Source organism: Mesoplodon mirus, assembly GCF_964341445.2.
Source record: "Mesoplodon mirus genome assembly, chromosome: 7".
NCBI lineage: Eukaryota > Metazoa > Chordata > Mammalia > Artiodactyla > Ziphiidae > Mesoplodon > Mesoplodon mirus.
The window spans coordinates 9,258,028-9,280,412 of NC_138983.1; the positions used below are offsets into that span (position 1 = coordinate 9,258,028).

At 43.5% G+C, this 22,385-nt stretch overlaps 1 protein-coding gene across 3 annotated transcripts in view; it reads left to right on the forward strand.

Moving 5' to 3' along the window:
- STX5 (syntaxin 5) overlaps positions 1 to 22,385 on the forward strand; it is a 28,708-nt gene that overhangs the window by 4,328 nt on the left and 1,995 nt on the right. For all 3 annotated transcript variants that reach the window (XM_082627216.1, XM_082627217.1, XM_082627218.1), the window contains exons 6-10: positions 2,232 to 2,348; positions 2,428 to 2,484; positions 2,653 to 2,734; positions 3,206 to 3,312; positions 3,482 to 3,603. In XM_082627216.1, the coding sequence (XP_082483342.1) occupies positions 2,232 to 2,348; positions 2,428 to 2,484; positions 2,653 to 2,734; positions 3,206 to 3,312; positions 3,482 to 3,603 (485 nt within the window). The remainder of the gene's footprint in view (positions 1 to 2,231; positions 2,349 to 2,427; positions 2,485 to 2,652; positions 2,735 to 3,205; positions 3,313 to 3,481; positions 3,604 to 22,385) is intronic.

Sequence of the window (22,385 nt, forward strand, 5' to 3'; positions counted from 1 at the left end):
GGGGCCTACTTTACATGGGGTGATCTAGGATGGTTTGGTTGAGGAAGGGACACGGAGACCTGAATGGTAAGGAGAAAGTTGGTCATCCAAAGATCTGACGGGGGCACATTCCAGAAAGTGGGAATAGCAAAGGGAAAGGCCCCGAGGCCTGGGCAACCTTGATGGGAAAGGTTGTGAAACAGGCCAGTATGGCTGCAGCACAGCCAGTGAGAAGGAGGCCTGTGGGGGGGTGAGGTCAGAGGAGTGAGGGGGGCGAGACCACATGGCCCGTGTAAGCCAGGTAAGGAATTTGGATCGTGTACTAAATTTAGTGGGAAGCCCTTGGAAGATTTTGAAGCAGGGGAATGACGTGCACTGTTTTTGGTTTAGAAGATCACTCTGGTTGGTGTGTAGAAAGTGGATTGTAGGGGGCAAATTCTAAAAGGAAGATCACTTAGGAGGCTCTGGGCAATTTTTAGAGAGAGGACAGTTTGGACTAGGGTGGCTTTGTTAGAGAAGGAGATGAGTGGACACATTCAGAGTATATGTTGGAATCAGCTGGGTTCTTTGTGGGTTCCTTGTGGCTTAAGGGAACAGAGAGGAATTGAGGATGACTTCTTAAGGTTTTTGTTTGAGCACCTGGTGAGCGGTGGTGCCATTTACCAAAGTGGCAAAGAAGGAAGGGGGAATAGCTCTGGGGGGGAAATTAAGAGTTGTTTTCTATGTTAAGAGAAAGTCATAAGCTGCTTAGCACAGTAAGTGTGCACAGTAATCAAACCCGAGACTGCTGTTCTGTTCATAAAGTGCTGAGTATGTAGTAAACGCTCAGTGTAGGTTATGGTTGTGCTGTGGCATATAGGTTGGGTTAAGGAGATGTCAGTATGTGACTTAGAAGCTTCTAGCTTGGGCAACTAAGTGGGGAGTGGTGCCATTTTCTAAGCTATTGGGGGAGGATATTTTATGGGGGAAAAGCCTGGAATGCAGTTTTGGACACATGGCTGTGAGCAGGCTCCATTAACTCCAAAGGGACAGAGCAGTCAGCAGCAGAAATCGTCCAGGGGTCTCGAGAGAATCTTTGGGGCTAGGATACTGATTGGAGGGCTACTAACTGGGGTGCTATTGGAGGGACTCTAGAAGTTGCCTAATCTAGTTTTTTGGGTTTTTAAAGACTTTTATTTATTTATTTATATTTTGGCTGCGTTGGGTCTTTGTTGCTGCGCGCGGGCTTTCTCTAGTTGCAGCAAGCGGGGGCTACTCTTCGTTGCAGTGTGGGCTTCTCATTGCGGTGGCTTCTCTTGTTGTAGAGCACGGGCTCTAGGAGCGCGGGCTTCAGTAGTTGTGGCATGTGGGCTCAGTAGTTGTGGCTCGAGGGCTCTAGAGCGCAGGCTCAGTAGTTGAGGCTCACGGGCTTAGTTGCTCCGTGGCACGTGGGTTCTTCCGGACCAGGGCTCGAACCCGCATCCCCTGCATTGGCAGGTGGATTCTTAACCACTGTACCACCCGGGAAGTCCCTAATCTAGTTTTTTTCCTAGCCTGTATCTTGAGCTCACTATTTTTGACCTCTTCCTCCTCCTCTTCTTTTTCTGGTCCTTCCCTGGACTTTGCTGTCCTGGAGTGGCAAGCTTTCTCTGCCACTCCCAGCCGCCTCCTTCATCTCCCTTGTCTCACGAGCCCCTTGGCAGGCAGGATTGGGAAGCAGATAATCCATTGGCCTGGTGTAGAAAGCCTGGCTGTGCTACTAATTCATCGTGTATAATGTTAGAGAAGTCACATCTTTCACTCTTTTGCAATAGTAATTTTTAAAACGAATTCTGTATATAAAAAGCATTTCGTTGATGCTTCTGGGAAGCCATGGTGCCTTTGACTCTTCCCGTCTCCTGAGTACGGCACAGATGCTTTGTTGCTCAGCATGCTCTGGGTCTGAGATTTTGGCCTTTTGAAGGGTTCTATGGCCACGAGCATGGCCTCACAGTGGGGGTAGGACAGCAGGGTGGAGGGAGTAAACACCTCAGGTCTTTACGAATGGACGGGGCCGTATTTCACCTCTTTCTGGCTCTACCCCGCAGGCACTGAGCCTGAGCAAACTCCAGAGCTTGGACTATCCCAGCAGGCCCTTCTGGTCTGTCCAAGATACCATCACCCCTGCTAGTCATGTCCACCCTGCCATCCCTGCCAGAGATGTCCATGTGGGAGAGATGCTGGCTGAGGACCCCATGGTTGATACTCAGTTTTTCTGTTGGCTCTTTCACCAGGACATCAATAGCCTTAACAAACAAATCGCCCAGCTTCAAGATTTCGTGAGAGCCAAGGGCAGCCAGAGCGGCCGGCACCTGCAAACCCATTCCAACACCATCGTGGTCTCCCTGCAGGTGGGTTACCCGGGAGAGGGGGAGGCAGAAGGGGGAAGGCGTTGTCTTCTCTGGCTGACCTTCTCTCCTTTTCTTTCAGTCAAAACTGGCCTCCATGTCCAATGACTTCAAATCAGTTTTAGAAGTGAGGACAGAGGTGAGAAGAATCTGTGTAGGAGGGATAGGAATCAGGGGTGAGGGCCCCAGAGGGAAGTGGGAAGGGGACAAGTGGAAGGGCAAGGGCAACAGGGTCACAGGAGGAATCTCTTCAATGTGCCCACTTTCCAGCGGCCTCAGGACCTTTGCATTTCTTCCCCAACCCTAGAACCTGAAGCAGCAGAGGAGCCGGCGGGAGCAGTTCTCCCGGGCACCCGTGTCAGCCCTGCCCCTTGCCCCCAACCACCTAGGTAAGTCACAGGCAATACAGGAAGCCCTGAGGGATAAGGCTTAGTTACTCTGGTTCTGGTATCTTCCAAAGGCAGGGGTTGGGTAGGAGAATGGAGGGCCAAGGAGGTTGCTAGGCTTTTTCTCTCAGAGGTCAGACCTGATTGCTGGGATTTATGATCCACACCTAGTCTCCAGCATTCTCAGTGTTGGGGGTGAACTCAATCATGTTCAGAAGAATGACAGTTTCTAATTTTTTTTGCACTTACTCGTTGTATTCCCATTCTGTCATTTAATTTTCACAACCACCTTTTGAGAAAGCAACTATTATTATCCCCCATTTTACAGGTGAGGAAACTGAGGCTCAGAGAGGTTAAATGACTTGTCCAGGGTCACAAGGCTAGTAAGTGCCAGAGCTGGGATTCAAATCCAGAGCATGTGGGCTTTGAACCTTTTAACCACTAAGAAGTGCCATGTCTTCTTTCTTCCCCCAGGAGGCGGTGCTGTGGTTTTGGGGGCAGAGTCTCGAGCCTCTGGGGACGTGGCCATTGACATGATGGACTCTAGGACCAGCCAGCAACTGCAGCTCATTGATGAGCAGGTATCCACGCTCTGAGCTTGGGAGGAGTTGCTCCTCTGTTTTCCTCTGTGGTCACAAGCAAGTGTTTGGAATGTGCCATGGGTGGAATGGCAAACTGGAGGGTCCTGAAGAGGCAGGCCCTCCCCTGCAGAAGCTCCCAGTGCTCATGTATGCTGTCTCTCCTCTGAAGGATTCCTACATCCAGAGCCGGGCAGACACCATGCAGAATATTGAGTCCACAATTGTTGAGCTGGGCTCCATCTTCCAGCAGTTGGCACACATGGTTAAGGAACAGGAAGAAACCATTCAGAGGTGAGATTCTTTCTCCCCTTAACTTCAAAAACAGGAGCCTTCTCTTCCCTGTGGATTGGCATCCTAAAGGTCCCCAGGGACAGCTTGATGCCCTTTGGAAGAGAAGAGTGAATCCACCCATAGGGTCAAGTTCACCTGCCTCCATCCACTCAATAAGTGTTAATTGAGCACCTGTTCCTTGTCAAGCACTGTCGTAGGCGCTGGGGATATGGTGATGAATAGCACAGTTAAGTCTATTTTGTGGAGCTTACTTTGTAGTATGGAATTTAATAGTGTGGGTGAGGACAACTGTTAAAAAGAATTGAGAAGAAATTTTCAGGTACTGATAAGGGCTATACTGAGAATTAAAGTAGGATGAGGTGTTCAGAAAGTCATGGAGGAGGTATATCAGATTGGGTGGCAGGGAATCCTGCTCTGAAGACTTGATATTTAAGCAGAGACATGAACTACAAGAAGGATCCAACCATGCAAAGAAGAGGGATCCAGCCGTTCAAAGGAGAGGGTAAGAGTTGTCTAGGCAGTGTGGACAGCTAGTGCAAAGGCCCTATGATGGGACAGTCTTGCTGTATTAAAGAATCAGGGGACTTCCCTGGTGGCACAGTGGTTAAGAATCCGCCTGCCAATGCAGGGGACACGGGTTCGATCCCTGGTCCAGGAAGATCCCACAGGCCGCGGAGCAAGTAAGCACGTGCACCACAACTACTGAAGCCCATGCGCCTAAAGCCCGAGCTCCATAACAAGAGAAACCACTGCAATGAGAATCCTGCGCACTGCAACGAAGAATAGCCCCTGCTCAATGCAACTAGAGAAAGCCTGCGTGCAGCAAGGAAGACCCAACACAACCAAATAGATAAATTTTTTTTAAAATTAAAAAAAAAGAATCAAGAAGGCCAGTGCAGCTGGAAAGCAATGAACAGGAAGAGAAAGGTACAGGATAAGACTGGAGGGAGGTAGGCAGAGCCCACGCACGGGAAGGCCTCTCTGCTCCCCTGGTGCCCCCTGCTACTGCACGAGGCATTTTATCTCCTCCTCTTTGGCACTTAGCGTTCATTCATTCAGTTATGGAGATACAGTCGAGAATGAAAGAGACAAAGAACCCTCCCCTTGTGGAATATACATTGCAGTAGGGGAGACAGATAAGTTAAAATATACATAATAAGTAAGTGGTCCAGTATATGTTTTTGCCCAGTGATAAATCCATAAATAAAAGTAGAGTAGGGTAAACTAACCAGGAGTTCTAGGATGGTTATTAAGAGAGGCCCTATTAAGAAGATGGCGTCTATCCAAGCAAGGGGAAGGTAAGGGAGTTTGCCATGTGGATATATGGAGAAGAGTACCAGGCAGAGGGAAGAACGAGTGTAAAGGCCTTCAGGCAAGAATATGTCTGATGAGTTAAAGGACAGCAAAGAAGCCACTGCATCTGGGGACAGGTGAGAAGGAGAGCAGTACCGGGTGAGGTTAGAGGGGAAATGGAGACCAGATCATGTGGGGCCTTTTAAAGCCAGTGTGAGAGGGGCTTCCCTGGTGGCACAGTGGTTAAGAATCTGCCTGCCAATGCAGGGCACACGGGTTCGTGCCCCGGTCCGGGAGGATCCCACATGCCGCGGAGCGGCTGGGCCCATGCGCCATGGCCGCTGAGCCTGCGCGTCCGGAGCCTGTGCTCTGCAACGGGAGAGGCCACAACAGTGAGAGGCCCGTGTACCGCAAAAAATAAATAAATAAATAAATAAATATAAATAAAGCCAGTGTGAGGATTTAGCGTTTACTCTGAGTGACATGGGGAGCCACTGCAGGGTTTTGATGAACGGTTATACTATCTGACTTCTGTTTTATTTATTTTTGGGGCCGCACTGCGTGGCTTGTGGGATCTTAGTTCCTTGACCAGGGATTGAACCAGGCCACCGCAGTGAAAGCGCCAAGTCCTAACCACTGAACTGCTAGGGAATTCCCTCTGACTTCTATTTTAAAAGAATCATTTGGTTGCTGTACTCAGAACAGATTGTAAAGACCTAGGATAGAAGCAGGGAGATGGATGCAGAGGCCTGTTCAGTAATCTAGGCAAGAGGTGATGGTAGCCGGGACCAAGGTTGTATGAGTAGTAGTTGCACTCTGGATGTATTTTGGAGGTAGAACCAATAGGATCAATTACTTGATGAACTGAATGCAGGGTGTGAGAGAAAAAGAGGAGTTTATGATAACTCCAGGCTTTTGATGTGAGCAATCAAAGGGATTCATGCTCTTCACTTGAAATAGGGCTGGTTACTCAGGGTAGAGTAGATTTAGGGCAAAATAAGTTGTGTGGACATGTCCGACGAGGTGGACAGTTGTTTGTTAGACATCTGGGTGGAGATAGTGAACACGCCAGTAGATATAAGGAGTTGAGGAGACAGGTCTGGGCCAAGAGTGGGCAGAATTGGACTTTGAAACTAGGCCAAGGGAGTTCTAAGAAAGAGGAGGATCAAGCACTGAGTCCCAGGGCTATTTCTGGACTCAGTTCTCAGTTCTGAGGCAGGGCACTGAACAGGAGCACAGCTTGTGAGGTAGGAAGAAAAATAAATGAATGTGGTGTCCTAGGAGCCAGGAGAAGAAAATGATTCAGGGAAAGAATAATCAGCTGTGACAAATTTTGCTTATAGGCTAGGCAAGATGAGAGCTGAGAATTTAATTGGAGTGTTTAGTTCATTAATAGTTAATAATTTTTGCTAAGGTTGGATTTAGGTCTACCATTTTACTTTTTTTTTTTTTCTGTTTTACCCTTCTGTTTTTTGTTCCTCTCTTCCTTCTTTCCTGTCTTTTGAACAGTTGAAAATTTTTTTTAATTCCATTTGACTTTGTCTGTTGTTATTTCAGCTACATGTAATTGCTTTGTTTTTCCCCCCCAGTGGTTGCTCTAGGGATTACAATATGCATCATTAACTTTTCACAGTCAGCTTCCTAGAAAATGTGCAAACTTTGCGACCCTCTCCTCCACCTTTTATGCAATAGTTGTCATATTTGTTTCATCTACATACTTTATAAACTCCACAATATAACCATATAATTTTTATCTTACAGAAATTAAGAGGAAAGAATAGTCTTTTATACTTACTCGTATATTTACTGTTTCCGGTGCTCTTCATTTCTTCCCGAACATCCAGTTTCCATCACTTCCCTTTAACCTGGAAATTTTTCCTTAGTACTTTTTGTAGTGCAGTTCTGCTGATGACAAATTCTTTTACTTTTTTTAAAAATAAATTTATTTATTCATTTATTTAACTTCTGGCTGCATTGGGTCTTCACTGCTGCACACAGGTTTTCTCTAGTTGCTGAGAGCAGGGGCTACTCTTTGTTGCAGTGCACGGGCTTCTCATTGCAGTGGCTTCTCTTGGTGTGGAGCATGGGCTCTAGGCGTGCAGGCTTCAGTAGTTGTGGCACATGGGCTTCATAAGTTGTGGCTTGCGGGCTCTAGAGCGCAGGCTCAATAGTTGTGGTGCATGGGCTTAGTTGCTCCGCAGCATGTGGGATCTTCCTGGACCAGGGCTCAAACCTGTGTGCCCTGCATTGGCAGGCGGATTCTTTACTGCTGCACCACCTGGGAAGCCCTCTTTTACTTTTCTTTTTTTTTAAAATAAATTTATTTATTTATTTTTGGCTGCGCTGGGTCTTCGTTGCCGCGCAGGCTTTCTCTAGTTGTGGCGAACAGGGGTTGCTCTTCGCTGTGGTGTGCCAGCTTCTCACTGTGGTGGCTTCTGTTGTTGCATAGCATGGGCTCTAGGCACATGGGCTTCAGTAGTTGTGGCTCGTGGACTCTAGAGTGCAGGCTCAGTAGCTGTGGTGCACAGGCTTAGTTGCTCTGCAGCATGTGGGATCTTCCTGGACCAGGGCTCAAACCCATGTCCCCTGCGTTGGCAGGCAGATTCTTAACCACTGCGCCACCAGGGGAGTCCCTGGCTGCTTTTTAACACTTCTTTTCTTATATTTGGATTTTCACAGTTGATGGTTTATGTACTTAGATGTGGTCTCCTTTGAATTTATTTATTTATTTACTTAGTTATTTGGGGCTGTGTTGTGTCTTTGTTGCTGTGTGCGGGCTTTCTCTAGTTGTGGCGAGTGCAGGCTACTCTTCGTTGCGGTGTGCAGGCTTCTCATTGTCCTGGCTTCTCTTGTTGTGGAGCAGGGGCTCTATGAGCACAGGCTTTAGTAGTTGTGGCTTGCGGGCTCTAGAGCTCAGGCTCAGTAGTTGTGGCACACGGGCTTAGTTGTTCCACGGCATGTAGGATCTTCCCTGTCCAGGGCTCGAACCCGTGTCCCCTGCTTGACAGGAGTATTCTTAACCACTGCGCCACCAGGGAAGCCCCTTCTTTGAATTTATGCTGCTTGGGGTTCTCTGAGCTTCTTGAGTACGTAAATTTATGTCTTTCACGAAGTTTAGGGAATATTTGACCATTATTTCTTCAAGATTTTTTTTCTGCCTCTTTCTGTTTTCTTCTAGGAATATATATGTATGCATATATATAATCAACTATAGGAATTCCCTGGTGGTCCAGTGGTTAGGACTCAGCACTTTCACTGCCAAGGGCCTGGGTTTGATCCCTCGTTGGAGAACTAAAATCCCACAAGCCACGTGGCACAGCCCAAAAAAAATCAACTATAACTATATATTTATTTTGTTGAGATGTATATATATCTCAACAAATTACATCTCATTAGGAGGCATTTAATGTCAGATTGACCCTATATTATCTAGAACAAATTTGATCACTTGATTAAGGTGGTAACAGATAATCTCTCCTTTTATTTATTTATTTATTTATTTATTTATTATTATTTTTTAATCTCTCCTTTTAAAAGTACATTTTCTTCTTTGCAGTCAGCAAGTGATTTATGGGATACCCTCTTCCCAAAAAACCTTTAACCTAATGCTTCTAGTAGCCAGTTATGATGCTTGTCTGGTCTGAATCAATTAATCTAATTTGGGTGTGTTTTTTCGGTAAAGAAGAGCTTTCCTTTATTAACTGCATGAGCTGAAGTTCATCTTAATCAGGCTGGATAAACCTTAATTATTTTCCTGTATTTCCAGAGTAAATAGTTATGGAGTAGGTGCCATAGTAGTGACCAAGGAGGTTTTTTGTTTTAATTCTTTCTGTTTTTGAGTATCATTATGGGCTTAAGGTTTTTATTTATGTTTTATATTACAATTAGTTAGGATAGTGATTATTTTCAATGTTCAGATTGTTCCCAATTTGTCCAGTGGAAGACAAGAGGTTTTTGTTTTGTTTTTTTAAAGAATGGGAGAAAATAAAAGTATGTTTGTATTCTTTTTTTTTTTAAATAAATTTATTTATTTTTGGCCGCATTGGGTCTTCGTTGCTGTGCACGGGCTTTTCTCTAGTTGCGGTGAGCAGAGGCTACTCTTCGTTGTGGTGTGCAGGCTTCTCATTGCGGTGGCTTCTCGTTGCGGAGCACGGGCTCTAGGCGCATGGGCTTCAGTAGTTGTGATATGCGGCTAAGTAGCTGTGGCACACAGGCTGTAGAGCACCGGCTCAGTAGTTGTGGCATACGGGCTTAGTTGCTCCGCGGCACGTGGAATCTTCCCAGACTAGGGATTGAACCCATGTCCCCAGCATTGGCAGGCAGATTCTCAACTACTGTGCCACCAGGGAAGCCCCATATGTTTGTATTCTAATGGGAATGATCCAGCAGAGAAATAAAACTTGATAATATAGCAGGCAGGGGGAAGAACCTTAAAGTTATGTCCTTGAGAACGTGAGAGGAAGTGGGATCCAGTGGATAAGTAGAGGACTTGGCTTTGAGACGAGCTGGTGAGAGCTGGGAAAGCAGATGCTGGGGGGAGGGACCAAGACAGCTGAACTCATGGCACTGTGTAAATGCCTGGGACTCAGCACCTAGTAGTTGAATAAATAAACAAACATCCTTTTAACCATTGGTTGCCAAACCTGGATGTTCATAGGAACCCCCTATAGAGCTTATAAAAAATGAAGATCTTGCCAACCAGTGGCTGGCAGCCACTGCACAAGGCAGAGCCTGGCAACTAACCAGACCAGGGGCCAGCCACGCCTACTGGGCCACCTACGCCTAGTCAGCCCCACCACAGCAGAAGGGCCCACACAATATGGGGCAGCCCTAGAGCATATAGCTGTGGTGACCAGAGGGAAGTGAACTGCTGGGATGCATAGGACATCTCCTACGAAAGGCCATTTCTCTAAGGTCAGGAAACATAATGAACCTACCAGGTACACAGAAATAAAAACAGCAAATTGGGCAAAATGAAGCAACAGAGGAGCATGTTCCAATCAAAGGAGCAAGTTAAGACCCCAGAAGAAGAACTAAGTGAAGTGGAGATAGGCAAACTACCTGATAAAGAGTTGAAGGTCATGATCATAAAGATGATCAAGGAACTTGGGAGAAGAATGGATGAACATAGCGAGAAGATTAACAGAGAGAAGATAGAAGATGTAGGGAAGAACCAAATGGATGAAAATAACTGAAATGAAAAATACACTAGAAAAGGCTTCCCTGGTGGCGCAGTGGTTGAGGGTCCGCCTGCCAATGCAGGGGACACAGGTTCGTGACCCGGTCCGGGAAGATCCCACATGCCACGGAGCGGCTGGCCCGTGGGCCATGGCCACTGGGCCTGCACATCTGGAGCCTGTGCTCTGCAGCAGGAGAAGCCACAGCAGTGAGAGGCCCGTGTACCACACACACACAAAAAAAGACAGTAAAATCACCCATATCTACAATAAGTAAGTAAGGGGTACACAAAACAAAAAGTTGTAAAATATGATGTCAAAAACTAACGGGGTGGGAGGGGAGTAAAAATACATTTGAACTTAAGAGATCAGCAACTTAAAATAACCACATATATATATATATATATATAGATTGCTATATATAAACCTCATGGTAACCACAAACCAAAAATCTATAATAGATATACAAAAAAGAGAAAAGAATTCAAACATAACACCAAAGATAGTTATCACATCATAAGGGAAGAGAACAAAAGAAGAAAGGAACAAAAAGAACTACAAAAACAACCCCCAAACAACTAATGAAATGGCAATAAGTACATACCTATCAATAATTACTTTAAATGTAAATGGACTAAGTGCCCCAATCAAAAGACATAGAGTGCCTGAATGGATACAAAAACAAGACCCATATATATGCTGCCTATATATGACTCACTTCAGATCTAAAGACACACACACAGACTGAAAGTGAGGGGATGGAAAAAGGTGTTCCATGCAGATGGAAATCGAAAGAAACCTGGGTAGCAATACGTATATCATACAAAACAGACTTTAAAACAAAGACTGTAACGAGAGACAAAGAAGGACATTACATAATGATCAAGGGATCAATCCAGTAAGAAGATATAACAATTGTAAACATACATGCATCCAGACATAGGAACACCTGAATATATAAAGAAAATATTAACAGACATAAAGGAAGAAATTGACACTAACACAATAATAGTAGGGAACCTTAATATTTCACTTATATTAATGGACACATCAGACAAGAAGTCAATAAGGAAACACTGGCCTTAAGTGACACATTAGACCAAATGGGTTTATATGGAGAACATTCCTCCAAAAGCAGCAGAATACAAATTCTTTTCAAGTGCATATGGAACATTCTCCAGGATATATTACATGCTAGGCCACAAACCAAGTGTTAGTAAATTTAAGAAAATTGAAATCATATCAAGCATTTTTTCCAGCCACAGTGCTATGAGAGTAGAAATCAAATACAAGAAGAAAACTGCAAAAAAAACTAACAAGTGGAGGCTGAACAATATGCTGCTAAACAACCAATGGATCACTGAAGAAATGAAAAAAGAAATAAAAATTATCTGGAGACCAAATGAAAACAATAATCCAAAATCTGTGGATGCAGCAACGGCAGTTCTAAGAGGGAAGTTTATAGCAATAGGAGCCTACCTCAGGAAATAAAAATCTCAAACAACCTACCCTTACACCTAAAGGAACTAGAAAACGAAGAACAAACAAACCCAAAGTTAGTAGAGGAAAGAAGTAATAAAGATTAGGGCAGAAATAAATGAAATAGAGACTAAAAAAAATTGAAAAGATCAATGAAAGTAAGAAGAGATAAACAAGATTGATAAACCTTTAGCCAAACTTATCAAGAAGAAAAGAGAGGGCTTCCCTGGTGGCGCAGCGGTTCAGAGTCTGCTTGCCGATGCAGGGGACACGGGTTCGTGCCCCAGTCCGGGAAGATCCCACATGCCGCAGAGCGGCTGGGCCCATGAGCCATGGCTGCTGAGCCTGCACGTCCGGAGCCTGTGCTCCGCGGCACGAGAGGCCACAGCAGTGAGAGGCCCACGTACCGCGCAAAAAAAAAAAAAAGAAGAAAAGAGAGAGGGCCTAAGGCGATAAAATCAGAAAAAGGAGAAGTTACAACTGATACTACAGAAATACAAAGGATCAAAGGAGATTTCTATGAAAACTATATGCCAATAAAATGGACAACCCAGAAGCAGAGAATAAATTCCTAGAAACGTATAATCTCCCAAGATGAATTAGAAAGAAATAGAAAATATGAACAGACCAATTACCGGTAATGAATCAGTAATTTAAAAAAACTTCCAACAAAAGTCCAGGACCAGATCACTTCACAGGTGAATTCTACCAAATGTTTAGAGAAGAGTTAACACCTATCCTTCTCAAACTATTCAAAAAAATTGCGGAGGAAGGAGTGATCCTAAACTCATTCTATGAAGCCAGCATCACCCTGATACCAAACCAAAGATATCACAAAAAATAAAATTACAGGCCAGTATCACTGATGAACATAGATACAAAAATCCTCAACAAAATACTAGCAGACTGAATGCACCAATACATTAAAAATACACACCATGATCAACTGGGAGCTTATTCCAGGGATGCAAGGATGTTTCAATCCACAAATCAGTGTGATATACCACATTAACAAATTGAAGAATAAAAATTATAGATCATTTCAATAGGTGCAGATAAAGCTTTTGACAAAATTCAACATCCATTTATGATAAAAACTCTTCACAAAGTGGGTGGAACATGCCTCAACATAATAAAGGCCATATATGATAAGCCCACAGCTAACATCATACTCAGCAGTGGAAAGCTGAAAGCATATCCTCAAGATCAGGAACAAGGACACCCACTCTCACCACTTTTATTCAGCATAGTATTGGAAGTTGTATCCACAGCAATCAGAAGAAAAAGAAAGGAATCCAGATTGTAAAGGAAGAAGTAAAACTGTCACTGCAAACGACATGTTACATAGAAGACCCTGAAGATGCCACCAAAAAGCTACTAGAGGTCATCAATAAATTCAGTAAAGTTGCAGGATACAAAATTAATACACAGAAATCTGTTGAATTTCTATACACCAACAACAAACTATCAGAAAGAGAAATTAAGGAAACTCACTTACAATCGCATCAAAAAGAAAAGGAATAAATCTAAGGCAGTAAAAGACCTGTACTTCGAAAACTATAAGACACTGATGAAAGAAATTGAAGAGGACACAAACAGATGGAACAATATTCCATGTTCTTGGATTTGAAGAATTAATATTATTAAAATGACCATAGTACCCAAGGCAATCTACAGATTCAGTGCAATCCCTATCAAAATACTAATGGCATTTAGTCTTTTTTTTTTTTTGTGGTACATGGGCCTCTTACCGTTGTGGCCTCTCCCGTTGCGGAGCACAGGCTCCGGACGCACAGGCTCAGCGGCCATGGCTCACGGGCCCAACCGCTCTGCAGCATGTGGGATCTTCCCAGACCGGGGCACGAACCTGTGTCCCCTGCATTGGCAGGCGGACTCTCAACCACTGCGCCACCAGGGAAGCCCTAGTCTTTTGTTTTTTGAATTTTATTTTTTTATACAACATGTTCTTATTAGTCATCAATTTTATACACATCAGTGTATACATGTCAATCCCAATCTCCCAATTCATCACCCCACCACCACTTTCCCCCCTTGGTGTCCATACGTTTGTTCTCTACATCTGTGTCTCAATTTCTGCCCTGCAAACTGGTTCATCTGTACCATTTTTCTAGGTTCCACATATACGCGTTAATATACGATATTTGTTTTTCTCTTTCTGACTTACTTCACTCTATATGACAGTCTCTAGATCCATCCATGTCTCAACAAAAGACCCAGTTTCGTTCCTTTTTATGGCCGAGTAATATTCCACCGTATATATGTACCACATCTTCTTTATCCATTCGTCTGTCGGTGGACATTTAGGTTGCTTCCATGACCTGGCTATTGTAAATAGTGCTGCAATGAACATTGGGGTGCATGTGTCTTTTTGAATTATGGTTTTCTCTGGGTATAGGCCCAGTAGTGGGATTGCTGGATCATATGGTAATTCTGTTTTTAGTTTTTTAAGGAACCTCCATACTGTTCTCCATAGTGGCTGTATCAATTTACATTCCCACCAACAGTGCAAGAGGGTTCCCTTTTCTCCACACCCTCTCCAGCATTTGTTGTTTGTAGATTTTCTGATGATGCCCATTCTAACTGGTGTGAGGTGATACCTCATTGTAGTTTTGATTTGCCTTTCTGTAATAATTAGTGATGTTAAGCAGCTTTTCATGTGCTTCTTGGCCATCTGTATGTCTTCTTTGGAGAAATGTCTATGTAGGCCTCTGCCCATTTTTGGATTGGGTTGTTTGTTTTTTTAATGTTGAGCTGCATGAGCTGTTGATACATTTTGGAGATAATCCTTTGTCCATTGATTCGTTTGCAAATATTTTCCCCATTCTGAGTGTTCTCTTTTCGTCTTGTTTATGGTTTCCTTTGCTGTGCAAAAGCTTTGAAATTTCATTAGGTCCCATTTGTTTATTTTTGTTTTTATTTCCATTACTCTAGGAGGTGGATCAAAAAAGATCTTGCTGTGCTTTATGTCAAAGAGTGTTCTTCCTATGTTTTCCTCTAAGAGTTTTATAATGTCCAGTTTTACATTTAGCTCTCTAATCCACTTTGAGTATGGTGTTAGGGAGTGTTCCAATTTCATTCTTTTATATGTAGCTGTCCAGTTTTCCCAGCACCCTTACTAAAGAGACTGTCTTTTCTCCATTGTATATCCGTGCCTCCTTTGTCATAGATTAGTTGACCATAGGTGTGTGGGTTTATCTCTGGGCTTTCTGTCTTGTTCCATTGATCTATGTTTCTGTTTTTGTGCCAGTACCATATTGTTTTTTTTTTTTCTTTTTTTTCCTTTTTTTTTTGAGGTACGTGGGCCTCTCACTGTTGTGGCCTCTCCCGTTGCAGAGCACAGGCTCCGGACATGCAGGCTCAGCGGCCATGGCTCACGGGCCTAGCTGCTCCGTGGCATGTGGGATCTTCCCAGACCAGGGCACGAACCCACATCCCCTGCATCGGCAGGCGGACTCTCAACCACTGTGCCACCAGGGAAGCCCCCATATTGTCTTGATTACTGTAGCTTTGTAGTATAGTCTGAAGTCAGGGAGTCTGATTCCTCCAGCTCCGTTTTTTTCCCTCAAAACTGCTTTGGCTATTTGGGGTCTTTTGTGTCTCCATACAAATTTTAAGATTTTTTGTTCTAGTTCCGTAAAAAATGCCATTGGTAATTTGATAGGGATTGCACTGAATCTGTAGGTTGCTTTGGGTAGTATAGTCATTTTCACAATATTGATTCTTCCAATCCAAGAACGTGGCATATCTCTCCATCTGTTGGTATCATCTTTAATTTCTTTCATCAGTGTCTTATAGTTTTCTGCCTACAGGTCTTTTGTCTCCGTAGGTAGGTTTATTCCTAGGTATTTTATTCTTTTTCTTGCAGTGGTAAATGGGAGTGTTTCCTTAATTTCTCTTTCAGATTTTTCATCATTAGTGTATAGGAATGCAAGAGATTTCTGTGCATTAATTTTGTATCCTGAAACTTTACTAAATTCATTGATTAGCTCTAGTGGTTTTCTGGTGGCATCTTTAGGATTCTCTATGTATAGTATCATGTCATCTGCAAACAGTGACAGTTTTATTTCTTCTTTTCCAATTTGTGTTCCTTTTATTTCTTTTTCTTCTCTGATTGCCGTGACTAGGACTTCCAAAACTATGTTGAATAATAGTGGTGAGAGTGGACATCCTTGTCTTGTTCCTGATCTTAGAGGAAATGCTTTCAGTTTTTCACCATTGAGAATGATGTTTGCTGTGGGTTTGTCGTATATGGCCTTTATTATGTTGAGGTAGGTTCCCTCTATGCCCACTTTCTGGAGAGTTTTTATCATAAATGGGTGTTGAATTTTGTCAGAAGCTTTTTCTGCATCTATTGAGATGATCATATGGTTTTTATTCTTCAATTTGTTAATATGGTGTATCACATTGATTGATTTGCGTGTATTGAAGAATCCTTGCATCCCTGGGATAAATCCCACTTGATCATGGTGTATGATCCTTTTAATGTGTTGTTGGATTCTACTTGCTAGCATTTTGTTGAGCATTTTTGCATCTATATTCATGAGTGATATTGGTGTGTAATTTTCTTTTTTTGTAGTATCTTTGTCTGGTTTTGGTATCAGGGTGATGGTGGCCTCATAGAATGAGTTTGGGAGTGTTCCTTCCTCTGCAATTTTTTGGATGAGTTTGAGAAGGATGGGTGTTAGCTCTTCTCTAAATGTTTGATATAATTCACCTGTGAAGTAATGGCATTTAGTCTTTTGTGGAGACACAAAAGACTTGCAATATCCAAAACAATTTTGAGAAAGATGAGCAGAGCTTGAGTTGTCATGCTCCCTGTCTTCAGACTGTACCAAAGCTACAGTAATCAAAACACTATGGTACTGAAACAGAAACAGACACATCAATGAAACAGAATAGAAAGCCCAGAAATAAACCCATGCACTTATGGTCAATTAATCTATGACACAGGAAGCATCAATATGCAATGGGGAAGAGACAGTCTCTTCAGTAAGTGGTGCTGGGAAAACCAGACAGTTACATGTGAAAGAATGAATTTGGAGCATTTTCTCACACCATATACAAAAGTAAACTCAAAGTGTGGGAATTCCCTGGCGGTCCAGTGGTTAGGACTCTGCACTTCCCCTGCCAGGGGCCCGGGTCAGGGAACTAAGATCCCACAAGCCACACGGTGCATTAAAAAAAAAAAAAAAAAGTAAAAGTGGATTAAAGACCCTAAATGTGAGACCAGAAACCATAAAATTCCTAGAAGAAAACAGAGGCAGAACACTCTTTGACATAAATCATAGCAATATTTTTTGCATCCATCTCCTAAAGCAAAGGACACAAAACCAAAAATAAACAAATGGGACCAAATCAAGGTTGCAGAGCAAAGGAAACCATCGACAAAAAGATAGCTTACCAAAATAGAAGATATTTGCAAATGATACGACTGATGGGTTAATTTACAAAATGTATAAATAGCTCATACAACTCAACATGAAAAAAATCAAACAACCCGATCAAAAAGTGAGTAGAGGGACTTCCCTGGAGGTCCAGTGGTTAAGACTCTGTGCTCCCAATTCAGGAGGCACAGGTTCGATCCCTGGTCAGGGAACTGGGATCCTGTAAGCCGAACAGCACGGCCAAAAAAAAAAAAAAAAAAGGCAGAAGACCTGAATAGACATTTTCCAAAGAAGACATACAGATGGCCAACAGGCACATGAAAAGCTGCTCCACATTGTTAATCATTAGAGACATGCAAGTCAAAACCACAATAAGATATCATCTCACACCTGTCAGACTGGCTATCATCAAAAAGACCACAAATAACAAATGGTGGTAAGGCTATGGAGAAAAGGGAACCCTTGTGCACTGTTGGTGGGAATGTAAATTGGTGCAGCCACTGTGGGAAACAGTATGGAGTTTCCTCAAAAAAGTAAAAATATTAGAACGACCATATGGTCCAGCAGTTCCACTTCACTCCTGGGTATATATCCAAAGAAAATGAAAACACTAATTTGAAAAGATACATTCACCCCAATGTTCACAGCATCACTATTTAGAATAGTAGAATAGCCAAGATATGGAAACGTCCTAGGTGTCCATCAACAGGTGAATGGATAAGGAAGATGGTGTACATGTATACAATGGAATACTGCTGAGCCATAAAAAGAATGAACTCTTGCCATCTGCAGCAACTCTTGCAACAATGAATAGGCTTGGAGTGTATTATGCTTAGTGAAATAAGTCAAAGACAAATATTGTATAATATCACTTATATGTGGAATCTAAAAAATAAGACAAACTACTGAATATGACAAAAAAGAGACAGACTCAGATACAAAGAACAAACTACTGGTTACCAGTGGGGAGAGTGAAGGGGGAGGGGCAACATGCGGGTGGGGGATTAAGAGGTACAGACTACTGTGTATAAAATAAGCTACCAGGATATATTGTACAGTTCAGACAATATAGCCAATATTTTATAACTGTAATTGGAGTATAACTTTTAAAAATTGTGAATCACTATGTTGTACATCTAAAACAATATTGTAAATCAACAATATGTCAATTAAAAAAGTGGAAAGAAAAAAATGAATGAATGTAACAAAACAGAAACAAATTCACAGATATAGGGAACAAACTAGTGGTTACTGATGGGGAGAGGGAAGGGAGAGGGGCAAGATAGGGTGAGGGGTTTAAGAGATAAAAACTTTATATAAAATAAATAAGCTACAAGAATGTAAATATTTTACAGCACAGGGGATATAGCCAACATTTTATAATAACTTTTTTTTTTTTTTTTTTTTTTGCGGTCCACGGGCCTCTCACCGCTGTGGCCTCTCCCACTGGGGAGCACAGGCTCCGGACGCACAGGCCCAGCGGCCACGGCTCACGGGCCCAGCCGCTCCGTGGCACACGGGATCCTCCCGGACCGGGGCACGAACCCGTGTACCCTGCATCGGCAGGCGGACTCCCAACCACTGCACCACCAGGGAAGCCCTATAATAACTTTAAATGGAGTATAATCTATAAAAATTTTGAATCACCATGTTTTATACCTGAAATTACTATAGTATCTTTTTTTTTTTTTTAAGAAGATGTTGTTGGTAGGAGTTTATTAATTTATTTATTTATTTTTGCTGTGTTGGGTCTTCGTTTCTGTGCGAGGGCTTTCTCTAGTTGTGGCAAGTGGGGGCCACTCTTCATCGCGGTGCGCAGGCCTCTCACTATTGCGGCCTCTCTTGTTGCAGGAGCACAGGCTCCAGACGCGCAGGCTCAGTAGTTGTGGCTCACAGGCCTAGTCGCTCCGCGGCATGTGGGATCCTCCCAGACCAGGGCTCGAACCCGTGTCCCCTGCATTAGCAGGCAGACTCCCAACCACTGCGCCACCAGGGAAGCCCTACTATAGTATCTTAAATCAGCTATACCTAATTTAAAAATATTTTTTCTCCTGGAAAAAAAAAAAAAATGAAGGTTCCTGGCAGTCCACTGCACTCACATCTGTGGAATCAGAATCTCCAAGTGTGAGGCCAGGAACCTGTTTTTTTTACCTTGCCCAATTCTTCAGACTACTTCCATGTTCTCAGTTCGGTAAGAAGAAAGGCCATTAGTGGAGAGAATCAAGGAGAGGAGGTGTGGGAGTTTTGAGGAATCCACAGGTTCATACATTCCCGCCCACTTGCTCTGATGCCTTCAGGCAATGTCCAGGCCTGGATGTTCTTTATTCCCCACAGCACCGAGCAAGCAGAGCGCTTGTACTCTTGGTTGTTGATCAAGTGAAACTGCGTGAACACCTGCATTTGTATAAAGCAGATTTCCCAACACCAATGCATTAAGCAGCCTCACATATTTAATTGGGCAATTTAACGGTACTGTGAAGACAGCAGTCTTGATCCTAGAACCAGGAGAATTGACTGATTCTTATCTGGTTCAACTGAGACCTAGGGAATTCAGTTGAATTGCTGAGTTAGGCCATAAACACTGGAGCTCCTCAGGCTACAATGTTTTTGTTTTTGTTTTTGTTTTTTTGGTTGCATTGGGTCTTTGTTGCTGTGTGCGCTCTAGTTGCTGCGAGCGGGGGCTACTCTTCGTTGTGGTTCGTGGGCTTCTCATTGTGGTGGCTTCTCTTGTGGAGCACGGGCTGTAGGTGTGTGGGCTTCAGTAGCTGTGGCATGCGGGCTCAGTGGTTATGGCTTGTGGGGTCTAGAGCGCAGGTTCAGTAGTTGTGGCGCATGGCTTAGTTGCTCCGCGGCATGTGGGATCTTCCCGGACCAGGGCTCGAACCCGTGTCCCCTGTATTGGCAGGCGGGTTCTTAACCACTGCGCCACCAGGGAAGCCCTACAGTGTATTTTGAATATTAGAATATTATAGATTCAAAGAAACAGATTTGTATCAATAAAAGCTTTGTGTTCTTTCCCCAATGCATATGTGTTTTTTAAAGAATTTATTTATTATTATTATTATTATTATTTATTTTTTTGGCTGCGTTGGGTCTTTGTTGCTGCGTGCGGGCTTTCTCTAGTTGTGGCGAGCGGGGGCTACTCTTTGTTGTGGTGTGCAGGCTTCTCATCGCGGTGGCTTCTCTTGCTGTGGAACACGGGCTCTAGGTGCACAGGCTCCAGTAGTTGTGGCTCACAGGCTCAGTAGTTGTGGCTCGCAGGCTCTAGAGCACAGGCTCAGCAGCTGTGGCGCATGGGCTTAGTGGCTCTGCGGCATGTGGGATCTTCCCGGACCAGGGCTCGAACCCGTGTCCCCTGCATTGGCAGGTGGATTCTTAACCACTGTGCCACCAGGGAAGCCCCTGCATATGTGTTTTAAATAGAGTTAGGGAATTCCCTGGCGGTCCAGTGGTTAGGACTCCACACTTCCACTGCAGGGGGCATGGGTTCCGTCCCTGGACAGGGAACTAAAATCCCGCATGCCAACAAAACTGAAAGCCTTTTATTTTTTTAAAAAAGTTAGAGTTGTAGTATGTATACAACTTTACATTCTAGTCTTCCTTGAAAAAGCGTCATAAGTATTTTTCGGTGTTGGTACTCATTTGTTCATTGGTTTAGCAAACATTTGTCGTTGCTCCTGTGAGCTAGTCCTCCTGGATCTGGGGATAGGGAGAGAACGCAAGAGGCCGCAGACGGGTGCTGGGTGAGGAGAATGAGGTTTGTTCTGGGACAGCTGAGAGGCATGAGATGCATGGTCTTAATGCTCAGAAGAGAGGGCTAAGCTAGAGATAAGGACTGGGAGTCAGCAGCTTCTTGGTGAGACCATGGAGGTAGATGAGACTACCCAGGGACAAGGGGTAAAGTGAGAATAAGGACAGGACAGCTCCCCATGGATTCCAGGCATATGTGGTGAAGGGAAGAATCTGTCCAAGAGACTGAGGAGGAAGTTTTAGGGAGATGAGAGAAAGAAGCAAAGAGATGTGAAGCTGAGGTGGAAAGGATTTTAGGGAGAAAGGGGTCGTTATTTCTTGGTACCCCTGAGAAAGGAAGTGTGAATTAAGGATCCTCAAGCATTACTTGGATCGGGGGGCTTGGATTAATTGGATCAGTGCTAGCAATTTCAGTTGAGTGGCTCAGAAGCAATCTGGCAGTAGATTGAAACATAAAAGGGAAATAACAAAGGAGAGAAAATTTGTGGGCAATGATATGAAAAAGAAATTGAAATTTTGAAAGGATGATATTTTTAAACTAGACCCAGATATTCTTGTGTTTGCTTCCTGCAAATGCCAGTGGATCTGGATTTGAGCACCCTCTTGAGAAACCACTGATTTAGTCCAAAGTTCTCAGTCTGTAGTTTCCTGGGCCCCACCCTAGAATCTCTGAATGTGAAACCTAAGAATTTGCTTTTTTTTTTTTTCTGCCCACTCCTTGTGGCACGTGGGATCTTAGTTCCCCAAGCAGGGATCAAACCCCAGCTCACAGCAATGAAAATGCTGAGTCTTAACCACGGGACCGCCAGGGAATTCCCTGGCAATCCCGTGGTTAGGACTCCACGCTTTCACTGCTGTGGGCTCAGGTTCGATCCCTGGTCGGGGAATTAAGATCCCACAAGTCACTTGGCTTGTCAGAAAAAAAGAAAAAGAAAAAGAATCTGCGTTTTTGAGATGCTCAATAGGTGATTCTTATTTTTTTCTAAGGTAGAAAAACTGCTGATCTAGTGTCACTCAGTCATTTTCCTTTTCCCTCCAACTTGTAAATTAAAAATTTTCAAACTATAGAAAAGTTGGGAGGCTGGCGTAAGGAACACCTATATTCCTTTCACCTGGATTCACCAACTGTTGACATTTTATCACATTTGCTTCCTCTCACCTTTTTTTTTTTTCTGAATCATTTAAAAGTAGGTGCAAACATCATGACATTTTATCCCCAGATACTTCAGCAAGCATCTGCCAAAAATAGGTATTCCCCTGAGCAGCCACAATACCATTATCAAGCCTAAGAAAATGAACAATTCTCCAATACAATCCAGTACTCAGTCCATATTCAAATTTCCCCAACTGTTCTAAAAAAAAAAGTTTTTAGCTTTTTTCCTTCAAGATTCAGGCAACATTCATACATTTCATTTGATTGTTGTGTCTCTTTAGCCTGCCTTTTGTTTTTTTTGTGTGTGTGATACTTATTTTTTGAAGAGGCCAGTGTCTTGTACGAGGTCCTGCATGTTTATTTGTCCACTGTTTTCCCTATGATTAAATTTAAGTTCCATGTATTTGGCCGGCTATGCAGGTGATCATAGCAGTAGGCACTTGATGAGGTTATCTCTTTTATTGGTGATACCAAGTTTGGCCACTTGTTCAAGGTGGTGACCATCAGACTGAGTCATGTGTGGAG